This window comes from Lethenteron reissneri, chromosome 46 (assembly GCF_015708825.2).
Source record: "Lethenteron reissneri isolate LAM-NWPU_2019-01 chromosome 46, ASM1570882v1, whole genome shotgun sequence".
NCBI lineage: Eukaryota > Metazoa > Chordata > Hyperoartia > Petromyzontiformes > Petromyzontidae > Lethenteron > Lethenteron reissneri.
The window spans coordinates 9,675,523-9,703,497 of record NC_083824.1 but is presented as its reverse complement, the minus strand read 5'-3'; the positions used below and the strand labels follow the sequence as shown (position 1 = coordinate 9,703,497).

At 47.3% G+C, this 27,975-nt stretch overlaps 1 protein-coding gene across 1 annotated transcript in view; it reads right to left on the bottom strand.

Moving 5' to 3' along the window:
• Positions 1-420: 420 nt before the first annotated feature.
• KIAA0825 (KIAA0825 ortholog) overlaps positions 421-27,975 on the bottom strand; it is a 70,188-nt gene continuing 42,633 nt past the window's right edge. Inside the window, 1 exon segment of the mRNA XM_061570608.1 lies at positions 421-3,725. Coding sequence (XP_061426592.1) covers positions 3,617-3,725 — 109 coding nt within the window. The 3' untranslated portion in view covers positions 421-3,616.

Here is a 27,975-nt window from a genome sequence, read left to right as displayed (position 1 = left end):
ACCGGATGCAACGCTTTCAAATGGTGAGAAACCCGTCAGGCAGAAAAGGCACACAATGTGCTTTATAGACAGGAAGAAGCACCACTGAAAAGATAGAATTGGTCTTCCTAGCATGGATTGCATGTCGCGTGACATCACCATATTGTGCGCATAATGGTACAAATAACATGATAGCGTTGCAATAGACCGTGACTCAAACGGGTCAAAATTGTGGCTATTTTCACTTTAGACAGCAGCTGAGGAAACACACATTGAGACAACTGGAACACAAATAGCCACGACTTTGGCTCTCGTGAGCTGGTGGTCCAAAACAAGGCCGTGCACATTACACACGCCACGTGGTGATGCCACGTGACAAGCAAGACACGTTGGGAGGGCCCATCCTCGGGGCACAGTCACACCACAGACACACACAAGCACTCAGTATCAGGGTCCTTTATTTCACTCGGTGTATAGCCAAGCCACAGTAGTGCGAGTGTGGCCATACAACCCAAACTATGGACAATGTTGTAAACCCGCTGTAGTGCGCGCACCTTCAACGGAGGAGAAAGAGCAAAACCACACGAACTCTATCCTGAGCCCTTTCGTAGTGGCTTGCAGACCTTGACATTGGTATCTAGCTCCTGAACATCGCTGTCATCATGCGCAAGATTAGACTGTCACAAGGTGACAGCCCAATGACAATTGTCATTGTCGTATCGTATACCTGAGTGACTTGAGCTCTTCATGCAAAGCTTTATTTTGTTGCAATCTGGTTACAAACTATTGTAAATATGGAATGCGTGGCACAATGGCCTATTACTCACTATGAGCCAATTACACTTTCTGCACGTATTTTAGTTTGGAATTGATTTAATAACAAGAGATAGTACATCGAAGCTAAGATGTAATCTGTAAATTAAAATGTATACTTTTTTCTTCGTGTAAATGTCCTAAAATTCTAAACATATTGTACATTAATTCTAGATTTGAAGTTTGATACAGTAATTTTGCTGTGACGGTGCCACCTGAAGACGGAAGCTTGTGTTGCCTCCGAAACGTCGTGATTTAATTTATTTTAATTTATTTTTTTTACCTACGTGACTTTATCGAAAAAAACAAAGAATATAGTACATTACATGTATCGCAAGTCATCGGGATACTTTAGTCGCAATGAGTTTTTAACATTTACCAAACACAATTCTTAATACTCCACAGAGTACCCTCCGCATATCTCTCTCGAGCCAGGCACGCAAACCGCCTGCGAGCTCAGGCAGAGCCACTCCGATTACAGAGACTCCCTTACTTACGAACACTTGAATTACGAACTTTCAGATTTATGAACAACCTGTCAAGTATGTCATGTAGATGCCACGTGAAGAACCAGTGGCATCTACATCTGCAGCACATGAAAACCCAGAGGCATTTACATATACAAGAGATGATACACCTTTTAAAGCCATTCCCCGTATTTATTGTACATGCCGTACAACATGTTTGGAATCGACAGGAGTAAAGTTAGTGACGAACAAACCGACTTACGAACATATCTCTGGAACCTAACATGTTCGTAAGTAGAGACGTGCCCGTACATTGTACACGTCACGCCGCATGTCACTTAGCACCGCCCTACTGGAACGATGCCACCCAATCACAGCCCGGAATGATATTAGCTCCGCCCCCCCCTGGAGAAACGGAGAACCCAGCCCGTAACAATAGACTGACGGCTTCTGTGGGGTCAGCACATTGCAACTGAAATTCAGAGCATTACAGCTCATTGGATTCTTCCAGTATGTACAAAAAAGAATATGATTCTGAAACCGTCGTGCAAGTGTCTTAAACCCCCACCCACCACCTCTGTCCACCCACTACTAAGGGGCAGCGTAGTGGCGAGATGTTCACTACCTCACCTGGTATACAGGAGGTTGTGGGTTCGATCGCGACCCCGACGTTTGTATATTTGGAGTCTGCATGTTCTCCCCGCGGTTGCGTGGGTTTTTCTACGTGTCCGCCGATTTTTCTCTCCCCATTTATTTGGCTGCTATAAATGTCCACACGATGAGCCAGTTCATTGAGCTGTCATTTGTGGCCAGGTCGCTTCTGAAAAAGACCTATATAGCTCAGTGGGCCTTACCTGGCAAAATAAAAAAAAGTAATTTAGTTTCGTCTTAATATGTGTATATATATATACAGTATGGGTACAGAGCAGTAAAAACAGGTTGCGTGTGGTGGGGAAAAGTGTGGGTAACTCCCTCCTCTTCGAAGACGTCTGGCCAACATAGAATCATAGGCCAAGATACCTCTCAAAAGCTCCCTCTAGTGGAGGCCCTTCCACCAGCAGCGACGTGGGCCGGCAATTGTAGGGCTGCATCTTCACTATTAACAAGCGCGGTGCCTTTAGGAGCTCCGTTTAAAACCCTCGCGCAAAACAACATGTACAATGTTGAACCCCGTGTAAAAATCCCCATGGGACCCTAAGGAAAAATAAATACGTGACTGGAGTTTGAAGGTGGTGGCAGTGGCAGGTTGATATAGAATTATTATCAAATGGATCAACAAAAAACAGGGTACTTCGACATCTTACGACAAATGCATTTCACTTAAACCGGAGTTTAAAAAAATAAGATTGAACAAGTAGCCGGGTATAATTATGACAACTTAATTGCTGACCCTGTTACGAGTCCGGGCAACGGCGAGGGGAAAACGAAATAAAAATAAAAAAAATAAAGACGCCAGTCTCACGTTCGCTCTTGGCCTATCACAGGTTCAACAGACGAGCACCGCGTGGATGAGTTACGCGGGTGATGTCATCGCTCTCAATTACTCCCAACAGCTGTCAATCCGATCGCCTCCATTCGCCGGAGGCCAGCGGCCAACAGGCACGCGCGCGGTGGACTGACACACGCACTCGACTTCTCCACGGAACTTTCGCAGCAAACTCACTCCCCCGCCTCTCGCATCCCTCGTACCCTTTGATCATCCCCGCAAGCGTGCGTGCTTGCTTCCCGCAGGAGCTTCACTGTGCATTGGGGGGGCGGTGGGGTGGGGCAAACGGAAGTAATATAATGCTGAGCTTTACGTGAATCTATCGTGGCTGAGACAACATCATCATCATTATTGTTATCATCATTGCGCAGGCTTGCAAAAGCTACAACTGGTACTCAACATTCGCTCCTGTTCAGATGGGGGGCACTCGTTAACGGACGTTGTTATTTTCGCGCCTGCCCCCCCTCCCCCCACGCGTTCTTTGGCTTGGATATTTTTTTCTTCTTTCTTTTATCTGATTTCACGAGCGGGCCATGCTGGGGTCCAAGTGTTAACGCTGCCGGCCGGGTCCGCGCATCGCCCAACGCCGCTCCGCGATCGTGCCAGCAACGGCGGCGACCTGCGGCTTAGCGCCACGCCACTCCAACCGCGGCCCTCGGTGCGATTTGTGCCACAGCTGCCGGGCATCGAAGGCTTGCCGACAAGGAAGGCTTTGGTTTCGACTGTCGGGGAAAAAAATACAATGGAAAATGCAACAATGTGGCGGGCTGCACCGGCAGCAAACGGTGAGGGAGAGAGAGAGAGGGAGAAAGAGGGAGCTGTTGGACCTCGTCTGGACGTTTCGTTTGGCGAGTGAGAGAGCGAGCGAGTTTTAAGTGTGGAACCCCCTGGCCTCTGCGGTGTCGAGGTAGACGTTTCTCAGGTGCTCCACCATGACTCTCTCCTCCTCATCCAGCGTCGCGTCTTCCTGCATTTCCCACCTGCAGAAGGAGAATGGTCGCATTGTTTACACACATATATGTATATTGTCAAATTCGAAAAATAATTTGCAAATGTACCGCTAGGGAAAAACCAAAAAAGCAACAATGCCCCTTAGTGACAAGACTAATGCCCAGTTTGCAGGCCGGTGCTGCGTCACCTTGTACCCCAAACGGACAGCTGCCATCAGGTGGTCCCCTAGGCTAAATGTAAGTGACAGTTGGGCATTGGAGTGATTGAGAGGCAATGTAAGGTGATCCGAGATGCTGGAGCAATTAAGTGCGCAATAAATGCAAATCATTATCCCTATTCTCACAACAGAATAGACATGTGTATCAGTTTGATTTCTAACTCTATAAAAAAAGAAATGTAATGATTGGATACTGCACCCTGCTGCCAACAACCGCTGCTATTCAATGCATTTTTACAAATCTGGATCATGATGGCTGCTTTGTTACCCATGTACCCTTTGGAAGAAAAAAAAGTCTCAGCTAGTTGAAATGAACGAACATTTTTCTGTAAAAACATCCACCTGAGCTCGCAATGTACTTGCATGCACGTTCATTATCATGATCATCAGCCCTAAACTACCCACTGCTGGATGAAGGCCTCCCCCATGCCATCACCATCTCTCGTGGTTTTGCCGTGTAACGATCCATTTAGCTCCTTCTAACGAGCCAATTCCATCGCTCCATCTCAACAATTGACGTCCTCTTGGGAGTGCTACTCATCATTACAATGGCAGTGAACACAATGTCTGTAGATCTCAAGAAGGAAAGGCAATCTCAAGTTTGTTCATGACATCGACAAATAATGCGATTTGGAAATTCTTTCATTTTTTCAACCCTGAGCGAAGCAGAACGGCGGCTGCTTGGCACTGGGAGCCACTGGTGCCTAACAACAAGAAGCGTATGGGTTTGATTCGCAACTCGGCTGCCTTTCTGTGTGGACGTTTGTACGTTCTCCTGTGCTACGTGGATTTCCTTGGGGTTCTCAGGTTGGCTGGCATAGCAAAACAAAAATATCTAAATATACGCAGTGTAAGTGGTGTTTGGCCAAACATCCCAATGCAGGACCCTCCTGAAAACATATTGTTTGGACTCAGTGTGGCTTTTCTGGGTAAATCTGTAATTACAATTGTTATTCTAAACGACTTCAGCCGGAGGGGCAATAACGTTAAGCTTTTGAGAGCACAAATCCCGGGCAAAGTTACGAAACCATCTCGTAAGTGCAAAATATCGATCGGCAAAACAAACTGCCAGGAAAGGGGATGCTGAAACATTCAAGGGGCATTGTTTAAGGTGCGCACAATCACAACCTTGCGAATCGTCCTCCGCGCGGCCTCTGCGTTGCCAACGGACCCTTTTTGTCTTTTTTTCGGGGGGGGGGAAATCGAGTCCCGAGCGCACGAGAAATGTCCAGACCTCGGCGTCAACACCTCCGCGCGAAAACCGGGACGCGCGTCCGAGTGTCACGCAAGCCAAGGGAACACGCACAATGGACTGCACCGGCTCGTGACGTAGCCAAGGACAGCAGGTAATGGGAAACGCCGCAAAGCATCCCCCCTTAACCCAGGCATTTGCGATTGTGACACTCGCCGGAATTATCAACAAGACCGGCGCCGTTGACTCTCAGGCAAAGCTTCTCCGGGTCCTGCCAGCTGGCCGGATCGCCCAGGTGCTTCGAACCTTCCACGGGGCGCCATTTTAAAAAAAAAACGTCGCATTAAAAGCAACACAACAATGGCGTCTTTACACTATGAGACATCTCCTTTACCAGTGGCAAAATATAGTAATAGGTTTTTAACCTTTCAACTGGTACAAAAACTGATACCTTTATACAAGGGATCATGTTTGTACTAGTTGAAAGGGTAAAAACATATTACTATATTTTTCCACTTGTAAAGGAGATGTCTCATAGTGTAAATGCTTACCCCGAGCTCTCAATACTCTGATAGTGCGCTGTCTTTGAGTTGTACGCCCTTTGGCGTCATCTGGTCTAACACCAATGGAGACTAGGCTCTAAGAAAAGCTGTCTCGGGTGTAGACCAATCAACTTCAAGGACAGTGCATATCATTATCATTATCAGAGTTGCTTCTTTTTGTTTGCATTTTGACTGCTTGTGTTGTGGTTATTGCAAACATGATGCCTTGTATAAAGGTGTCAGTTTTTGTACCAGTTGAAAGGGTAAAAACCTATTACAATGGTGTCTTTGCTCGCTGCTTCGCACCTTCCGCATGGCAGTTTTAAGAGATTCCGCTTCTTTGTGAAGGCCTCTGTCGACGCTGCTGCATGTGCAGTGAGCGCAAGCAGCCTTTGCGTTGAGAGTTTGAGACCGCTGGCGAGCGGACAATCGTTTCGCTTTTATTTCTTTCTTTTTTATTTATTCCCAGCTTAGAAGCATTCCCGGGAGCTGCGAGTTCGAAGGCCTCACCCCAGGTCGCTGATGACTGTCGAGAAAAATATCCCAAAACTGGTGTCAGCACTCAAGTCTAGCCGCACTCACCTTTGAGGACGTAACCACTGAACCAAAGGTGATTGCTCAGTGCAAAGGTAAGCGATAATGAACAGGTATTAAGAGACGCCCTGCTGGGCGTAACTCCAAGGCTACGGGATGATTGAAGGTCACGTCTAATCCCAAGCAGCCTAACAAGATAAAACTAAAAGAAAGCCTAAGGTGATTAGTAAGCCCCGCGGCGGACGGATGTGTATGACAATACCAGCGGCCAGCTCGTGTTGTGTTGTGTGGCCTAAGCCTTAGGCTCGGGAAGCCACGGGGACACGAATTAACGGCACGTATAATAACTCTGAATATACAGCAACGGTGGCATAAGCGTTCGGCGCACTGCGCTACGAACCCGACGAATTCGGTTTGATTCCCGGCCAGAGCGAACATCAGTGACGAGTGGTATCTGAAATAGTCTTGGCTGCCCTCGTTCATGAACCCACGCTGAACAAGTCGGTGAGGTATGGTCAAACAGCCCCCCCAAGACCGACACAGCATGGGGAGGCCTTCATCCAGCAGTGGGGTGCTCAGTTGCGAAGCTAACTCCTCCACTTAAAATTTGGGCTTCTTGCAATAATCCAGGCCGTGCGACAAAGCGTCACGTTTCCAAATTAAACACCCTTCGTATGAAATAAATGACTACAACGCAACGTTGCGGCAACTGTGAAAAAACACGCACGCGCGCGTGACAATTGGATGCAAACAATCGACAGGTTTCCCAGGGTTTTAATGATTCAACTTCCTCAACACCTGTGCCTCGACGATAAAGGCTGAGAGCGCCGATCCCGGCAAAACTTCATAACTTTCCGTAGCGCAGGAATTGACGCTTGCGATAGCTTAATTACGAAAACCCCGCAGTGCGCGGGGCAGGACACGGCGGAGGCGAGAATGACAGCGAGCCACGGAGCGGGCGCGCGGGAAGGCACGGGTGACAACTCGCAAACAGCGTTACACGTGCACAGCTGGGCTGTGAGCGACGCCCCGCTGCCTCCTGCATAACAAGCGCGCTACAAACTAAGCCCCGCGCGCGAGCGCATGCACTAATGCCGCGTCGTCTGCAACGAAGCCAATTACACGTATCAACGAGACGACTCGTACACCCGAACGTAGCGCTCCGCGTCAACGTGCGTGTCGCGGTGACGAGATGTTAACTCCCTCGCCTGGTATGCAGGAGGTCGTGGGTTCGATCCCGACCACGACGCCTGTTGTATATTTGGAGTTCGAATGTCTCTCTCCACTGTGGTAACGTGGATTTTTCTCCGGGTACCTCCGGTTTTTTACCTTCATCATTTAGAAACATGCGTTGAGTATTTGGTTGCGATACATTTCCACGTGATAAGCCACTTTCGTTGAGCTATAATTTGTGGACAGGTTCCTTATGAAAAAAAGCAAAATAGCTCAGTGGGCCTTACCTGGTCAAATAACAATAGGGGGAGGCCTTCTTCCAGCAGTGGATTCATCATGGATGATGAACAGTTGCTAAACAGCGTTTTGCATTTTAAAGACAAAAAAACTAAATTAAATTGTTCACATAATTACATTGTGAATCGACACAGCTTTTCCGCTGTTATGACGAGTTTTCTCGTCATCTACAGATTTGATTGGTAAAAACAAAACTCTACAAACGAGACGGAATAAATGAGAAACAACACATACTGGACGAAAGAAAACGAGGCGAAAAAGGACCGCAATCTTCAGGATCACAACAATTATAAAAACCTACCACACGTTATTATTCGAGGTGACAAGGATTAGAGAATACTGATTCATTTTTTAGTCATAATATGTCATTGGATAAGAAAGCAATCCCAGTAGATTATTATAATATGAAGTTGTTTTGGTCTTAACACACAGGCTGCTGCAGACAGGGAATTACATTACAGTATATTCCCAGCAAAGATAAGTATTGTCATCGTCAGCTATGATCTATCTGCTACTGGATGAAGGCCTCCCCTGTCGCCAGCAAAGGCGCTCTATGAATATAAAATTATATTAGATTAGGTCTCCCACGGTCTTGTGACACAACAAATCCATCCAGCACCTGGACCCGAGCCGATTGCATCGCTCCATCTCCTCTGCGGACGTCCTCTGTATTCAGCGATAACCTACGATCACTGATCAAAGCTGCCGCTACCACCGCTACTGTCCTTCCAAACAATCAGTCCTTGGCAGGAGGCGGCTTGTTTACAAACTTTACTTGGCAGAAGACAGCATTCCCAGATCGTGGAGACGCATGACACCAGCTGCGGCCCGCGTCGCCGGCAAGCTAAACGTGGCTTCAGAGCAGATTGCTCTGTCAACGGCTTTTAGAGGCAGAATCTACCGCGCACGGACAATCGCCTTGAGCGGAACGCTCCGAACCACCACCCGAGCGAGACACCTCCCGTCGGACAAGGTGTTTAGTTTCCACGCCAATCGGCTGAGGGATTTGGCGGGCAGCGACGTAGCGGGTTTGGCTGGCACACGCGGGGTCATACTGACGCAAATTCGCCTCTGCTGTTTAAAAACGGTTTATTTTTTTGCGTAATTTTTTTTTTTTTTTAAACGTGAATTTGCGACGAGCGCCGCAAGTCGGTAGACTGCGGGGGGAGGAGAGAGGGGGTAATTTTTCAGACGCCACTAAACGTGACAGCCAGCGATAATGGTTATTTGACAACGTTCACAGATCGCTGTAATAGGGTAACGTTTTGATTTAATAATGCAATAATGTGGTTATGCTAATGTTTCCCTCAGATTTTTTTCCCCCTCCTGCTCGTGGCACATTCTATAATGGAATGCGTTTCAGAGATCACACTCGTGGGGACAAAAAAGGACAACTTGAAGATATAAAATGTTTGCATTAGCCCTCTCTCTCTCTCACGACTTAGCATTACGTGACCACCGCCCAATTTCAATTTTGTAATGGTTTCTAAGTGTCGTGAAGTCTTGCTTCGGGGACAAGAGTAGACGTGAGCTTTTGTTGAATGCAAGTTTGAATTCGCTTCATCTCAACGGCACACTGCGGTCGTGAAATCACCGTTGCCAGCACCCCGAGGTGTTTTGTGCCTTTACAATAAATACAATTTGGCTGTAAGTCACATCGCGCCAAGTATGCATCTTCAATCGCCACGCAGAGTCGTGACAACAGGGTAATAGATAATGATAGCGAAGTAAGGCACAAGCCGAAATATACACAATAAAAGTACACTTTGTGTGCACGCGTGCGAGTGTTCGGGCGCGCGCGCGCGTGTGTGTGTATAAGAAGGAGACAGGCAGAATGAAAGGAGGTTTAACAAAAATCAATCACAGGCAACACAGAAGAGATTGATCCTTAATCTACTCTTTACAGTTTGCTCTCACGAAAGCATTCTCTTTTCAAGGTCATCCCTCATCGGCGCTCAATGCTATTCCGTTTTTCTCAAATACATCTTAATGAGGCCTTCACACCACCAAATAATCGCCCCCCACCCATCTCCCCGCATCCCCGTTGGCCCTCGTCCATCTGCTCAGCCAAGACGTGGTGATGCCAGCAGCCCCACCGGGGGCTCTAAGCAGCATTAATTTTGACATGCACCACGTCGCCACAAATATTACCCCAGCCTGCGGATTGAAAGACACTCCCGGAAAGGTAGGGACGCACCACACAGTCTTGCCCGGTGTTAATAAAGTTGTACGAATCCCATCACACACACACACACAGCTACCGGATCATAAGATGCACCCCCAACCCTTAACCACAAAACAAAGCGGAAAAAAAAACTGCGATAATACGATAGTTGGCTGGACAATCACAGCTGCGTTAAATAATGAAGGAAATTTAACACGTAGGCTTTCGCGACCAATATTATTCATAATCAACGTTTTTGGGTTTAGATCGCGTTATTTATAAATGTGTCATAACCCTCCACCACCCGACACGGCCAATCAGTAAAAAGTGTCACGTTGACAAAAGACAAATAGTTCACTGCTTTAGCCCACCGGTGTGTTGAAGCGTGTAAATGTTGTGGTTTCACGCTTCAACAAACCGGTGGGCTAAAGCAGTGAACTATTTGTCTTTTGTCAACGTGACACTTTTTTACTGATTGGCCGTGTCGGGTGGTGGAGGGTTATGACACATTTATAAATAACGCGATCTAAACCCAAAAACGTTGATTATGAATAATGAAGGAAATACTTCAATTAGAGTTCAGGTTAATTTTAAGAGTGCTTTTAGAATGACGAGCATTGTTACGCTTAATGGGATCCAAGTTCGAGGTGACATTGGGCGCACGCCCTATTTACTGAGTGAACCCGGGTCCCCTCATTATCCGCTTGGGCATCCGAACCTTTAATTCTAGATTTGAAGCTTTCGTGACTGCAAGGATTTATACTCTTAGTTTTTTCGGTAAAGTCACTTAGGTAAAAAATGAAATTAAAATTAATAAAATAATAAAAATCACGACGTTTCGGAGGCAACACAAGTCTCCGTCATCAGGTGGGACCGTCACAGCCAGATTTGCTGTATCAAGTGATTTGCTGTATCAAGTGATTTGCTGTATCAAGTGATACAGCAAATCTGGCTGTGACGGTCCCACCTGATGACGGAGACTTGTGTTTCCTCCGAAACGTCGTGATTTTTATCATTTTATTTTAATTAATTTTAATTTTTTTTTACCTACGTGACTTTACCGAAAAAAGAGTATCATCCGAACCTTTGCTTAGTTTTACTGATGCCGAGCGCCGACACTGCTGCCGAACGCCACCCACTGTGACGGCCGCGGTGCGAGCGACCCTCCGAGCTGTGAGACACGGACCAGACAGCAGCCCATCTCGGGGTCACGCCACCAAGCGGAGGCGTTTCCTTACCCGGGCTGCCACGAAATAATTGTCCACGAGACGATGACACGTATGTTCAAGGTACGACGATCATCATTTGCCCAAACGGCGGCGTGGTATTTTTTTGTTCTCTCTCCCCATTTACACGGCAGACAGTCGCAAATTTTAAAAGACCGCATCTATCGCACACGTGCAAGACAGGCACCATGATAATATCTACATTTGAAGCTTTCGTGACTGCAAGGATTCACACTCTTAGGTTTTTTTGGTAAAGTCACGTAGGTAAAAAAATACAATTATTACAACTTATAAAAGTAAAATAAAAATTCACGACGTTTCGGAGGCAACACAAGTCTCCGTCATCAGGTTGGGACCGTCACAGCCAGATTTGCTGTATCACTTGATACAGCAAATCACTTGATACAGCAAATCACTTGATACAGCAAATCTGGCTGTGACAGTTCCACCTGAAGATGGAAGCTTGTGTTGCCTCCGAAACGTCGTGATTTTTATTTTACTTTCATTAATTTTATTTTTTTACCTACGTGACTTTACCGAAAAAACCTAAGAGTATGAACCGTGAGAATTTGTTATGAACGTAACGCATGGCCCGCTCTGGGAAAAGGCCACGGCACTCGTATGGAAAGACAAAGACAGGGCCGCCCGTCACAAGCAATTAGGGCAACGTAAATGCCTGTCACTCACGGGACACCGGCACAAACGTCGGGGCGCCTGTCTGCAACTCCAGGTGAGGGCGGCGGAGGCAGCCGTCACTCCGGTTGCCGCGATATCATTCGACACGATACGATGCCAATTTCTAAGACAACCTGCCGATTATCGCGACATCAATTTGCCACAACGCTGGCATTGCGTTTTGTGTTTTCGTTGCGGCGTTTGTGTAATTTGCTGCACTGTCAGGGCAAAATAAAGGCTGCTTAAACAAATGTTCTTCGGCTGAAATTCACTCAAGTTATGTCTGCCGTATGTCAACTAATCATTGTTGCCCTGTAATCTATAACACTTTACAACGCAAACGCTGTAAGTTAAAAGAGAGATAATTAAATATAACACAGAACATTTTGTCAAGCGCTGATTTAATGGGTAGCAGCTATGTATTTAGAACTTTAAACTGCTGCATTATTTTATTAATATTCTGTTCGGAAATAAAATATACTATATTTAGGGAGTGGAGGGAGGGATAGTATAACATGAAATAAAATTAGCCAAGAGAATCAGGAGCTGCATACACCCAGAGGAAGGGATCTCCAGACAGTCAGCAGCAGCAGACAAGGAGGCGCTGTCTCCCAAAAGGACAGGTAACCAATGGAAGCATTGGCTACGTGTGGAAATAGAAACACATCTAAAATGAGTCCTGATTAATTCAACCAAACACCCTCACATCTCAACCGCTCCAATGCCCTCCTGTAGTCTAAACTAGGGAGACCTCCAGTGACAGCTGTCCCTGTGTGGCACAACGTGTACGTGGCATCGACTCGCAGGTGGATTTAGCCTGCCAGTAGGTGGCGATGTTGCAATGTGGGTTTACCCGAATTAAGTAATTTGCGAGTAATTGATCAAATTTGGACAAATTGACCATGATACCGGCGCGCACACGAGGCCAGTTCAACGTTGGACGCCGTGGGAACTTTGACGTCACATAGCATTTAAAGTCAATACATCCGCGTGGTATTAACCAGCGTGGCCGCTGGGCGGACCAAAATAAGCCCTGCTAGGACGCTGAGCCCGAGTGGGCGGTCACGATTAGGGCCTAATTTATCCTGGGCCTCTTTCTCTCTTTCTGCGGTGTGCGGTATGGCGGAACGGCCGAGGGCAGCCAGCGTGGCACGGCACCGCAAAAACCGCAGCCCCTCGTGGGGGACACGGTGCTGGGCTGGGGCACGGGAAAAACTCTCCGGATGTCGGTACATAAACTGTCTACTAATGTTTACAGAAGGACTGGCTTACAAGTGCCTGATTGATCCCTACAGAGAGCAACGCATCAAGCTGCGTGGCCTACTTAATCTCCCAGCGCCGCGAGGAGCCCTGTTTGGTTTGGTTTTCAGAATCGATACGACGGCGGCGGCTTACCATCTCCTCTCGGCAGGGATAGCAGGATTTTTTTTCACTTTTGCTTCTCTTATTTTGCAAATAGCTGAAACAACGAGGGCAAGATTAACCCGTTGCCAGTGTCTATCTGCATACAATTCTGCAAAGAGAAATTGCATTACAATCACGTGCAAGTATTTTATTTGTTTTGACCTACTAGCGGGAACATTTTCGCGGTTATGCTGCTTCGTATCTCTCCGACGTTTCGCTCCACGTGCTCGGTCGGAGGTCGTTAAGAATGGAGTTAAGGAGCCCGGAACACACATCGGAGAGCTACACATTTATATTTCTTACATTTCTCATGCTTGCCGTATATGATTATAACGGTGCTGCAAGACAGCAAAACTGCACTCGATCATGGCCAAACAGAATACCAGGACACAGTCAGGAACTCACCTCCCCCACAGCAACACATTGTCACAATACAAAGTTGTAATTTCAATTGAAATTTGGAAGAAAAAAATATCTCCATTAAGCATAAATGTAACATTAGAATATAATTTTCACAACATTCATCTACCAGGCTACAAAAAGGGAATAAAATTGGGACAGGAGGCTCCATTTTAATTCCTTACACCGAGGCCCATGTATGTACGTATGTTGAACTTCTATCGCACCATACATAGGCAACCATGCCAACCAAGCTAGGCCACTGGACACGGTCAGTCCAAGGCCCCGCTGTGAGTCGCGCACAGCATCCACTTCAGCGATCCTGCTCAAGCTACGAAACGAAGACGGTGAACATTGCGAAGCAGACAGGATGGCTCCTGGATGTGCAGCAAATACGCGACAGCACACGTCGGGCCGGATTGCCAACCGTAAAACATCCACGAGTTGTTCGTAGGGGAGTGTGCAAACAATTAAGACGTTTACACAAGGTTCAACACGAGTGGCACGCAGGCGATAGCAGTGATTAAACACACAAACCCCAAGCGGGGGGGGGGGGGGGGGGGGGGGGAATAATGAAACGAGCGTGCGACTTGAAGAGAGAGGTGAAAAAAACAACACTGCTTTGCTTTGTCGGCAACATCACTGTTTTAGGCTCTAATTTTATTGGCATAATCTATTAGGCGAGCATCATTACCAATTCGCGGCTCCTTGTGACATCAAAGCCGGCAGCTGAGGCAGGAATCGAAGGCCCCCCTCCCGGCTCTTATCGACAGTGATCTTGTGTTTTAAGTGGCCACCATTAAAGAGAGAAAGGGCTAAACTTCACAGAGATCCAAACGTGGCATCAATAATGCTCATCCAGCCGGATGAAGTTTTTTTAAAACTAGGTGGCTAATGAGCTGAAGCTTCTCGCGAACACTTTACTCAAATGGCCTTCACTTTATAATTTGCATCCAGGTTCAATGGCACACACACACACGCAGCGCGCCTGTGCGTAATGAGCGAAGGCACAATGGTTTGACGTCTCTAATGCGAGATGTCTTCCTGGGCTGCACATCTCACAGTCCAGTCCCGGGGATGGTCCCGTGTCACGATTCAGTACGCACGCTGTTCCCTCCGCTCCTTTGAAATTAGCAAGCCGCTCAAACCTAACACACAACCCTTCATATCAGTGATTGAATCAATGAATGAAATGTGACACAGACTCTTGGAGCTGAGTGACAAGAGTGTGCAAGCATTTTACCACGGCAGTAGAAGACCCGCAAAGAGAATTACCTGTTAGTCAGAGTTACAGCCGGGACACTTTATCAAGTCTCTTACAACGCCCGAGGGAGCTCCTGATCAAAAAGTCTGCCCAACTCATCTCCCGTCGCCCATCTCAGCTTTCATGCATTTTTGACAAAGCGCGTGGCCACCGAGACGGTAAACGCCGGCACTTCACCGGGGGGAGATGAAAACCCATCCGAGTGAATCCTCGGCGGCGGAAGCACCCTCAAGGGTAACTCGTGACGACCGCGCGTCATTTCGAGCAGATCGGTAACATTTCAATATTCGCGAACTTACACCGTCGAATTTTTTGGGCGGTCTGCAAAAAGGTCAGAGAAAATGAAGACTTTTTTTGGGGAGGGAGGGAGGGAGGCAGGGGGATGAATTTGTCACATCAAAGACACTGTGCTCAATAAGCCGGAGGTCTGGGCGAGATGCTTTCAGTGCCTACGACAAAATCAGCGCCTTTCATCTGCCGGGGTTTTTGTAGCTTAATAAAGGAAGCAAGCACTCCCGACTGAACCATGACACAGATGCTGCATCAGTGAGGCTCGCGGTGGTCACAACAAAAATCCATTATCAATATTTCTTTACAAAAATCTGTTCTTGAAAATTGTCCTTGGTATTCATAGTATGCATTATTTACTTTCCTGTACATTTCACTTTTTTGTTGTTTTATCTCATCCATCTCGTCCAGCAGGCAAATCCAGGAAACCGATGTGTGCGCCGCATACGGTTCCACCCACCTCGATCATTAATTGGGGGCTAAAGCATCTCACAGTCAAAAGTGATTCCTCTGCTCGTATGAGCAATAAAGCGGTGCTCATCCCCTTGTTTACAGCCCTGAGCCAGTTGTGGAAATTCGACATTCCTATGGTGGGAGTGAGTCTATGCAGAGGACAACCACTATTGACTTGCCCACGAAGTAGTACTTATTTTATTGACCCCCCCCCACCCCACCAAAGAGATGATGAGCTCAGCAAATTACATTGTTGCAGATCCTTGAGCCGGCACCACTGAGATCCTAGGTTCGAATCCAGGCAACGGCCTTGGATTAAAGTTGGTTCTTAAATGTAGGGAGTTGATGGTTTCAGCCTGGTCACCAACGACTGCTGAAATAAAAACCACATAAAGATGTTGTTCTACACTTAATTTGGATAAATTCCAACTCTATCATATGTCGGTTATACAAAGAACACATCTCCTCGCCCCCATCATCATAACGACCTCCCAAGTGTACTTGACACCAAAGTAAACGTGCGATGGCGTTCTTCACGGCACATTGAAACTTTAAAATGCCACAGAGGCATCGGCCGCGACCCCCCCCCCACCCCCCGCGCCTTGCGTAATATTACGGAGGGCGCGCGTTGACCGGCACAGAAGTCAAGGCACGACTCAGCACAGTTACCTCGGTGGCAGCAAAATTTGACACAGCGCTATCGGATGCGACCCTCTCGTTTTAGAATGGCAGCGAGTATTTTCAGAACACATTTGATACGTTCCTTGGCGATCGCCGAGCGTCTGCTGCGGACGGCCTTGTCCAGCTCGGCACACATACCACACACACACACACGTAATATGATTCGGTTGCTCGTCAGCGAACGGTTATTTTAAAGCGCCGACACGTAACTTTGGAGCATCGGCGCGCATTATCACCTGCCACGAATAACACACTTTTTCAAGTTTATCGGATAAACAACTACGGAGCGGCCAATAATTCTGCGCCAAGATTCGCAGTACGACGTAAAAGCATTTGTAAAAGAAAAAGAACAAAAAACGACACATGCTCGCTTCTCCAACTGAAACGCGCGTAGGCACGAGAGCAATCGCCACTTGTGATGGACCCCGGTCTTGCCAGGAATCAGAATATTTATTTATACTGGAGGAATCCGATGAGCTACACAGCCCTTTTTTCACAGATTGGAGGGGACTCACTGCTGCTGCCCTGACTGCCACTTTCACTAACTGGCAACGGGCTCTGCTGCCCTCCTGAAATTGCCATGGGACTCGGTTTCATGACCACCCACCACCCATGTTTGCCCACATCGGCCCTGACACATGCCGCAAAGTCGCTCTCTACCCTCTCCCGTGTGTCCCTCGATCTCACGACCCCAGAATTCTGACAGTCCATTGGGCCGCAATGGGGATGACTCATTACCAGACTCATGGCCACCACGCAAGGTGCCTTATTGCGGGTTTTTCAGTGAAAGGCATGTACTGACAACGACCAGGGTAAAAATTAAATACCGCTTGTAATGTACGTGCAATTGAAAAAACTAAATCTAAATTTATTTAAGCCGAAAAAATAGCTTGAATGTTCAAATAATATACTTACAATTTTTTTTTTACTTTTTCATTGTAAGCACACAATACAACAGCACTTTTTTCTGCTAAAACGCAGTGCTCTGCGAGGGGAAAAAAATCTATTTTTTAAAAGCCATGTGGGTTGTGCTCTGTCTAACGCTCGCATAGGCCCTATTAATCATGGAAATACATCTGCATTCGACAAAGGCTTCATAAGAAATGTGGCGAAAAAGTCAGCTGAGCAAAAATAATTTGACAATGAATAACATTTTCGCCAACTTTCAAAGTGACAATTTGTGCATTAATTCAGTCACAGTCTATTTCATTTTGATTAGCTCGTTATAAGCCTACAGTTCAAAGTGCGTCAAATGTATTTTCCCATAATTAATCTTCTCTATGAGGCTCGTAAAGCTTTGAGAATTGTTTTATTTTTGCATAATAATAATGCATGCTAAATGTTAATAAGCATCTTTGTTTTAAAGGTCCTATTTTATTTATTGACTTTGAAAACCTAATTAGTTGACTTGAAGCACTATTCTGTTTATTTTTCCATAGGCAGCTGACCCTTACATTTAGCAATGTTCTAAATGAATCGAACCTTTGAGCTGAACGGCACATGACATAAACAAGACAATTACACAGTGGCGGCATGAAATCTGTCTATTAGTAAAAAAAAATACTTGTTCCCATAGAGAAATAAAAAAATTAAAAATCCCTCAATTAATACTTATTGGGCACCGCGCTACACCGCGTACAGTGGGTATCGGCTTTTAAAGGGACCGCGTGGGCTTGCTCGTTCAGGTCGCGAAAACGGCGGGGCGCGCAACGCTCACTACCTGTGATCGCGCGCGCTTCATTACGCCAGCGAGCATTTCGGCGCGGGTCTCGGTAAACCACCGGGCCACTCCACCGGTCTACCCCGCCCATGGCCTCGCCGCATAACGCCCGGTGAGCTGTCACACGGCGGCGGTGGGTCGCACGTGTAGCGCTCACGCGACATTTCGGTTGGGCGCGTACCCCCACGCGCGCGACACCTGCCCACAGAATGTGGGCCCGAATTAATTGAGAGCGTGGGCCATGCGTTCCGCCTCCCGCCAGGCGCACGAGCGTGCGGTTTCGTTCGCGCGCACCGATCGGCGCGCGGGTGTCGGGGTAACATGGGTTACACGTGCCACGTGAACCCACGGAGAAGAAGCACAGAGGACCTTGACGATTGCTGTGGTGCTTATTTACTCAGGGAAAAGTCCTCACCAAGTCTCGTGACTTTTTTGGCGGCCTGCCAAATTTTGGCAGGCCCCAATGATTGCGCTGTATGTTCTAAAGCGAGTAATTTGCAGGTGATTGTTCAGATTTTGGCAAATATGGACTATGGAGCCAGCACACAATGGCCTACTTTTACGAATTACATAACGGGATCTTTAATGTCCTCTGTGAAGCAGACGGTGCGTATTGTTTCGATGGTAAACAAACCACCCGCAGTAATCACCAGGGCTAGTTCGAACCGTGGACATCTGCAACAACCGGCGAATGCGCGACTGCAATTTCTTTTTACGTCATCATCATCATCATCGTCAGCCATAATTATCAATCCATTGCTGGATGAAGACGTCGCCATTCATCCATCAATCCACCTCGCACCGGCACGTGAGCTGATTTCATCAATCCATCTCCTCGGTGTGCGTACTCTTAGTTGGGGTCCATACTTCACACCGCCACTCTGTCACTATTCCTGACCATCGTCCAAGATGTGACCTGCGCAGGCTCACGTTTCTTAAGAGCACGGTTGAATTCCGTACGCATTCCTCTAATCCATGCGTTCCTCTTGCTGTCTCCTCACCTAATCCCAAGCATGCATCTCTCCACGCTTCTCTGACATGTCTACCTGCAAATCGATTTCATTTTTGTACGAACGTCTGGCCAACAAATATGCGCGTTTTGCAGCCGTGAGTCCAGGCAGTCTCCCCAGTCCCCCAACCCGCCACTCCATCGCCTCTTTACGAAGCCTTACTCAGTTGAAGAGGGGCAAATCAATGGCATCACCGAGACAAATAGAGGCAGGAAACTGTGTTTACTCCTAGAGATAATGTTTGGCATGTGGAGCCTCTCTCCTTTGTTGCTGGCCAAACAGAAGCTCTGGACAGATTTCAGTAAAAACCCACAGTAAGTGCTGAAGAGGTACAGGGAGAAAATCAATAACCTTATACTCTTGCGCGTTCCAGCCAGGCGACTATTATTTCGTGAGAGTGGTACCCCATTTGAAACAAGCTGAAAGGAAGTCTACTCAGATGGCCAGGGCGTCATTTGCAATCAGAAGAGAGGACAACAACACTGGAAGAAGCAAGGTGATTAAATGTGAGAGCACCACTCGGGAGAGTGAGTGGCAGGCCTAGACGATGGTGCTTCGTGGTGGTGAGTCAGGGTATATAAAGGACTGTGGAGTGGACGTGAAGATCAAAATCAGAATATTTGTTCATGAATCTGATGAGATATAAAGCTAGTTTTCATAGATGTACAATTGGGGCGGGCCAGACGGTTACAACAACAAACAATACAAAACGATGATAGGAGTGCAAAGTATAGGAAATGTAAGCAAAGCACAAAAAAATATACAGGTAAAACTTAACTATTTTATTTTACCAGGTTAAGCCCACTGAGCGAAGTGCTTCTTCGCTCAGTGAGTGACCTGTCCACAAATGACATCTCAACGAAGTGGCTTATCATGTGAAAATTTATAGCAGCCAAATAATCGAAATAATCTAAGATGATGGCCCAGGACAGGAACGAGTGGAGAAAGAGGGGCAGGAAGGCAGATCTCCTCTGGCGTATCATTGCGGATGTGGGTCCTGGTACAGGGAGTGAAATGAGGTCCGCTGTTTGACTTTTCCAATTTCCTTCCTTTTTGTAATCGGGCACCGGGGCTTTTCTGGTCTTTAGAGCCCTGGTGCAATTGCACCGCGTGAACACTCAAAAGCTACACCACTGAGTGTGAATAACGCCAGAGTGTTGGAGTCTATCGCTTTGCAAAAATGTGACTTCGTGACTAAGAGTCCATGAGCCCAGACCAGATATTTCAATTGTCGATATCACCCAAAGGTAGTATCACTTCAGCAATTTTTATTTTCTTACGTGGCCCAATGTATGTATGTTGAACTTCTTGCACACCATATGTAGCCAACCGTGCTAATCGGAGGTACGGGGGAAGGACAACAAGGTGCAGGGGAAAGACAAGAAAACTACAAATTATCTGGTAACTATTTGAAATTAGTGGGTTATCAAATAAATCACTGTTATTCGCCATTCAAATGAATCAATACGACAAAAGTTTTGATACCTGAGGTGGTATTAATTCCTACTCTGGCCCATGGGCTCTAAGTCGAGAAGCAGTCGGCAGAGCACAGCCCAGAAAGCCCGCAACAGAATATGCATCGTGGCGGTGCTAACAGATTCTGTCCAAGAGCACCTGCCACATCCCATGGGGCGTTTTGACCTGAGAGTCCACCCAGCTCCGTCTCGCCAGCCACGGTGAGGACCGTCCGTGCGAGTTGCTAGACGTGAGGTGGCCGAGGGAGAACTTCTCCAGCGGCAGTAGCAGCAGCAGCAGTGGCAGCAGGGTCACAGCGCAGAGGTGCGGGAGGGTCTGACACTTGCGTGAATTAACCAGCCCCAGGCGAGAAATCGCGCGGCACGGATCAGCCCGCGAAAAGGAGGAACTGGAATTTGAGGGCGGCAAAGACACCGAGACACGCCATCGAATGGCTTCTCCAAACTCAACACACGCGGTGATAAATTCGTTCTGCTGAATTTGAAATGCCGTACAGAAAGACAGAAGAAAGAGCTCAGTAAAGTGATAGGTTTTTACCCTTTCAACTGGTACAAAAAAAAAACCTATCACTATATTTTGCCACTGGTAAAAGAGGTCTCATAGTGTAAACAGCTCAGTAAGTTGTCCTGGTTGTGCTGCTGTGTAGCTCTCTGACAAGGTTTCGCTTTGTACCGCGTGCGCTTCAGCACGATGTCCGACGTTCCACACCAGTATGTACAGCAAAACGTCGCGCATTAAGGAGTTCCCTTTCCGGCGTGTGGAGAAAAAAGGCGAAAAGTCGTACCGAACACGTTGGGCAGAACGCTAAAAGAGTAAACCTTCGCGCTCACCCCGTCGGCCACACGCCTCGCCATGCGCGGGATGCGAGAAACGACGAGTTTGCAGGCGAGGGGCGCATTGGCGGCGCGCGTGCACACGCGTGCTCTGCGCGGCCACTCCGTGTGCGTGCGCTGCGGCTGCGTTAAGAAGACCCAGCGGGGATGACGATACATTTGGACACTCTTTACCTGCTTCTTGGTGCAATTTTGGGTGCGAGGAAGAAACAAGGTAAATATAACTCTTGCGATGAAATGAACTTCGCAAGTCTTAATTGCCGACTGTGCTCGCGGGAAGTGTGACGAGGTAACCTGCGTTACGCTCCAGACGAGACCCTCAACGTAATTTTTATTTTATTTATCTCATCGGCAAATCGGTCTTCCGGACTCATTTTATCCAGCAGCATTCATTGAAATAAGCTACAGTACTTCTAGAATAATTCTTACATTTTTTTTCGTGCAGAGAGATGAGAATACGCTTACTTATGTATAACCCATAATTTTCCACAATTGTACTTCATCATCAGCCATGATCAATCCACCGCTGGATGAAGGCCTCCTCCCAAAGCCACCAGCATCGCCACCTCTCACAAAGCTGCGATACAACGACCCAACGAGCACCCTGCACCACGTGAGGTGGCGTCGTCACCCATCACCTCGGTGGATGCACATGTGCACCTGCACTTAATGGGATTCTATTTCCACAAATATAATCACAATTCCATATTTTCAGTAATTTTTTATGAGCGTTATGAGCGGGGACAAAAAATTACCGTGCTCACATCCAGCGCATGCTGATGTTTTTAATTACACTATTGGGCAATTATGATATGGTATATGCATTTAATATCAAAATGGAATGTATTATTGCATTATTTTTTATTTCTACATATTGATTATGTCTTGCTGATAAATAATCTCGAAAAGAAAACTCCAGCTGCAGTATTGACGTATAAAAAAGCTAATCTGTATAAACATGCCACTTTCTTAACGAGGCGTTATTTAAAACGCTGCGAAAAAAATCCAACAAAATACAGAGCAAACTTTTTACTTCTGGGAAGACGTGGTATATATACCGGCATAACATTATCGAAAATACATTGTCCTGCATATTCCTTTCAATCCCTACAATTACAGAGCCAAGACGCAGGCAGCTAAAACGAAAGGAAATCTGGCCAGCGCACAATTAAAGGTGGGGGGAAATTATCCCTAACCCCATAATCAAGAGCGAATAAAGGCAGGGAATCAGAAGAAACGCTGGTGCACATCAACCGCCGCGCTGTTAAAATAAAGTTCTGTCATTCTTCTGGACACGAGCCATACTGCGCGGACCCCCCCCCTCCGCTCCCCATTAACCCCCCCCCCCCACCACCTCCACCGCGACACACAGCGGAGCTGGGCAGCCTTTAGGTGTCCTCAAATTGTTCCAAAACCTTGACGGCGGTGGCGAGCGCGGGGATCTGCCAATCAGACGGGCGCCGCTTCCCCGGAGCCATTTCGCGAGTTTGCTTTCGCCATCTGCACGGGCGCGCGGGGCCCTGGGGTGTACCGGGACGCCTGATAAAATTTCCTGACAAGATGCAAATGTGGCCACCTGAGTCCGCGCCAAAGCGCTTATCCCGTCGGTGAAGTGGCGAGGTGGTGGAGGCTTTTTTTTTCTCTTTTTCCCCCCCACACACACTCACTCTCTCGCTCTCTCTTTTTCACCCCCACAGACTTTCCAATCTCTCTTTCCCTGCCAGCTCTCCGATGCTAATTGAGTTGATTAGATGGGAGATTGTTTATTAATTTATTTAATCGGCGCTACTCAGGTCGCCCTCCGCTGCGACACCTCCTCGCCCGGATTGAACAGTGACAGGGTGGCGGTGGCGGCGGTGGCTGGGAAGGGGGGGGGGGCTTGCGAAACGACGCTTTCAAAACGGGGCCTAGGGCTGCCATGGCAACGTGCTCCCCTTTCCAGGGCTCACACGAGGGTGCCCCCCCCCCCCCCCCCTTGGCCGTCTTGCCGGGAGGTTGCTGGCAAAGATCGGAATAAAGGAGCGAGCTGGTGGGCATTGCTTATCAAAGGCATGGCCTGCTCTCCAAAAAAAGAAGTCAGAAAACAATGCCATCACCGGGCCATTCAGTCCCGCATTGCCCTCTGGCCACTGCGAAGCTAAAACCCCTTTTAGCAAATGCATTCCAAAAAGCACTCATCCCTTCAGCAACGAGACAAAGACACGTGGGGGGGGGGGGGCATTATTACCTGCGCACAAAAAAAAGGTGACAACCCCGATCCAGAAAATGTGATGTCCAAGGACGAGGTCCTGTCAACATTACTTTTATTGTGCAAATCAACGCCCAAATGGGAAACTGCTAAACTGTGAAGTGAACTAAGAAAATGTCCTCCAGTGTGAAAATAAAAAAAATCTACACGCGAGCTCTGGAATTGTTTCTCTGCGATTTCTTTTCAATTGCGTTTTGAAAAACCCTAATAAAGCACACATCCATCATCGTTTGCGGCACCTTATACATTACACAAACTTTGAGTTCCTTCAAATTAATGAAATTAGAACTCAAAATTGGACTATTGTGGTTTTACGATTTTTAAAGAATTACAAAAAATTAATTACTTCCAATTATGATGAGGCTTATTCCATGAACACGTACAGATAGTGTTATCTGGTCAGAGTGTAAAATGTTTGCATGTTCATTCCAGCTATACCTCTACAAAAATCATTAGTAAATTAATAACATCATCTATTTCGTTTTTTTCTTTCGCTCTGGAATTGCGCCGAAACAAAAGAATACAAAGTGCCCTGAAGTGGCAGATCTTACCGCGTGCAATTAAACGTAAATAAAAGCATCTGACGTGAAAAACAAAACAATTAAAATAATCCGAGCTCCTGCGCAATACATCACTTTTGTCTTTTGGAGCAGAGATTTGTATTACCTGCAAACGACCCGCGCGAAACAATTGTTCTGCTCAAGCATCGCCCACGAAGACTCTTTCCTTGCAAATTCAAACCGAATTTAATACCACGCGCAATTATAACTCGCTGAGCTCTTGCGTAATGCTATCGATCCGTGCGTTTTGGGGCAGAGATCTGGACAACCTACCAATGACCACTCCAAACCCATTATGCTGCTCAACTGTCGTTCGCCCTAACATTATACTCTTAGGTTTTTTCCTCTTTACTTGATACAGCAATCGTGCTGTGACGGTTCCACCTGAAGACGGAAGCTTGCATTGCCTCCCAAACGTCGTGATTTTTATTTAACTTTTATTAATTTTATTTTTATTTTTTACCTATGTGACTTTACCGAAAAAAACCCAAGAGTTTGAATCCTTGCAGTCACGAAAGCTTCAAATCTAGAATTCCGCCCTAACATTGTTTAAAAGCAAATCCCCGCGGAAGCTTACATTTATTAAACGTGCAATAATACGGAAGAAGAAATAGCTGCTGAGTGGTGACGCAGACAAAGCCGTTGGGTTAACAAGCCCCCGAGTGTCTCGCTCCTCAACAAATAGCGGACCACTGTGTACGTCCTTCCTGTGACGCCGCTATTGCCGAGCCACTGAGTCACGCAGTGAGCGTAAACTTGTCAATAGGTGGGATCAATCCCACCGTGTCTTCATCGTCAGCCTTGAACAATCAACTGCTGGATGACGGCTTCCTCCAAAGCCACGGGCATCTCTCACAATCCTGCGATGTAACACGATGACATTAACCTGCATATGTTCTATAAATCCATATCCTTCACCGATTACCATGTGTATAAACACAGCAGGGAATACACAGATTCAATGCATTCTTCTGTAGGCGCATTGGTGATGTTACTTTTCCCCAATCAAGGTTCAGCTTTCCAAAACGCACTCTTTCTTGCGCTCTCGTCCGTCCGTCTGAGTTATTCTATTCCGCCTCCAATAGCTGTCCTAGGTACGCAACAGCACCGTGTACCCCAACAGCACACATTTCTGTTGCCTGTTTAGAAAACTATTCGTAGCAACAACAAAAAAACCAACCAGATACCTGCACAGTGTTGGCACGCAACGGCAAATTACTTTATAATACCGCACCGTATGGTACAGCGGCAGATGGAGACACGCGTGTTTTGATTTATCTATTATCCTCTAAGTGCATATATAAACATGTTTTAAAATTCTGTTTATTTGCGGACGCGCATCTTAAATATTTCACGTACGCGCATATGGTGGCATCTGAACATCTTGGAATATACCATGGCTTTTTACTAATTGATCAAATAGTCGCCCTCAAAAAAACTATGATTTAGGTGCAACAATCTATACGCACGCACGGCTTGAACGTGAAATAGCACACAAGGTTGGTAAATTTATGGGTGTAATATTTGGGCGGCCAAAAAATTCAGGGCATCACAGAAGATTCAGTGTTCTTTCTCTGTTGTCTCAACCTCATGCCTACTAAAGAATTGTCGAGGTTCCGCCAGCGAACTCGACTATGGACAAGTTACGATGATCTCTGGCGCAAGTGGAGGGTACAGCATGCGTCCACTCGAGTGACACTTTTGAAAACCACGCCAGGCTAGATATTAATAGATTATCATCATCCGCTGTGATCATTCCACTGCTGGATGAAAGCCTCCCCAAGCCATCACCATCTCTCACGGTACTGCAATGGAACAATCTACCTAGCATGTGGCACAATGAGTTAATTCCGTGACTCCATCTCTGTGGCATCAGCTGCTACTTCATCATTAATCTCGACCACCGGTCACCGTCCCTTTCGGTGACGTGTGCTGCCCAAGCCCACTTACTTTTCCGAACGGTTAGAATGATGTCCCGAAAAATGTGCGTACGTTCTCAAAATACATGTGCTCCTCTGTCCGTCTCTCGACGCAATTCCAAAAAACACGCGTCTCTCCATGCCACTTTGTGCACTTTTAAGTTTTTGCTCCAATTCGTAAACGTCTGCGTCGCAACCGCAAGCCACAGCAGGCAATGCGCGTCGATTATGAACGATCTTCTCTACGCACACACTGGCATGTTGCTTTTCACTTTGAAGCATGTACCAATAGAACGGCAGACATCACGTCCGCAACGGCGGTCGCACGGCATTTCCAGCGAACCGCAATAACCCTCAACACGCAGGCCGAGGCGAGCTGCCATTTGGGATCGTTCCTCTGGTGTGGAAGCCGATAAGAGGGCACCCCCCTCCCCGCCCTCAGCCCTTGCAGCTCGCCTCACTCTGCAAGCGATGGCTCCACGCCCACTCCGACCTAAGGAGGGACGCCTATAAACTCTGCGCCAAGTGGCGTAGCGTGGTTGGCATGGGCCCTGGTGTAATGAATTAAATGCCCCCGCCCACCACCCAAAACCCCGTTAAAGTTACCCCCCCCCCTCTTAGTAGCCAAGTGCCTGCACCCCTCCAGCCCGTGCAGTTGCACCGCCTGCACACTCGGCAGCCACGCCGCCAGCCTGCTCTGTTCCGCCACTTCTTGGCGCCTTGGATGGCAGACTTGTGCCAGCGAGGCGCCACAGATTAATTAAAAATCTAAATTAAATTGACTTGACTCGTCCCTTGCAGAGCATCAGGTACCAGGGTTCAGCGTGAATATTGCAGGGTGCTATTCTACGATGCTTCTGCCAACCCGTCCTGAGCAGCGTGGTGACGTATGGTCAAACAGCCCTCTAGACCGACCCGACAAGCATGGGGAGCAGCAGATTGACAGGGGGCTGAAGTTTACCCATAAAACAACGAAACAATTCCAGAGTGCAACTGCGTTGGCGCGATAATATGCAATGCGTGGGAAACTTGTGACGGTAAGGAAACCATCTAAAACGGAGAGCGCGCCGTTGTATAACGCGCACGCATGTAAATGTTCGCGCAGGAGCGCACGCAAATTGCGTAGGCACAGGCTAGCGTGTTGGCTACGTACGGTGCGAAATAAGTTCAAGATACAAACATAAATCTGAACAGCTACAAAGTCGCTGGCGTTGGCCAAACAGCCCAACGTGGCAGGACCCTCCTGAAAAAGGCGCCTTTGGACTCGGTGTGACTTTTATAGGCAAATGGGTATCTGAGATGTCGAATATCATCCACAACCTCTTGACAAAAATTCAACATTACTTGGGCGCCCCCTACTGGGAAAAAACCCAACGAAGATCTGTTGTCCTGGCATCCATTCCTTCGGGCTCATTTGTAACGTCACTTCCAAAGTGCTCCTCCGCTCAAGTGCAGCCTCGTGTTAAGCACACGCAAAACTGCCAGCAGCGCAAGATCACGTGTCATTATGGATTTGTCTTTGGATATGTTTACATAGAGAGTGAGAGAGAGGGGGGGGGGGGAAAGGGCACGCTGCTAAATATAACCGCTAGAATAAACTTCACCGAGGCCAATCTTTAAAACGCAATGTTTGAACAGCCTTTCCAGTCTGCAAGGAGCAACGGCATCTCGCAAGTGGCAAATTCTCTCGACGGCATTCACTGTCGTTCAAAATGTTCCCGCGTATGAACAAAAAGAAGCGGTCGTAGAACAAGCGCGGAGAACGAACTCTTAATTCGCGCCGCTAATTCTACCGTCACGAGCCTCGATCCATTGCCACCGCACCCCGCGTGACCTGCACGTTACGATCCCATATTCCTTTACACGGATACATCCCCTTACGCAGTGGAATTAAGTCTAGCATTTCGCTAATTGCGGGCGCATCCTGGAAGTTCAAAGGTGTTTTGAGTAATACGCGGTGATGTAATGCGCCTTTTTTTTTTTAAAAAGAGGGCATTTAAGGTT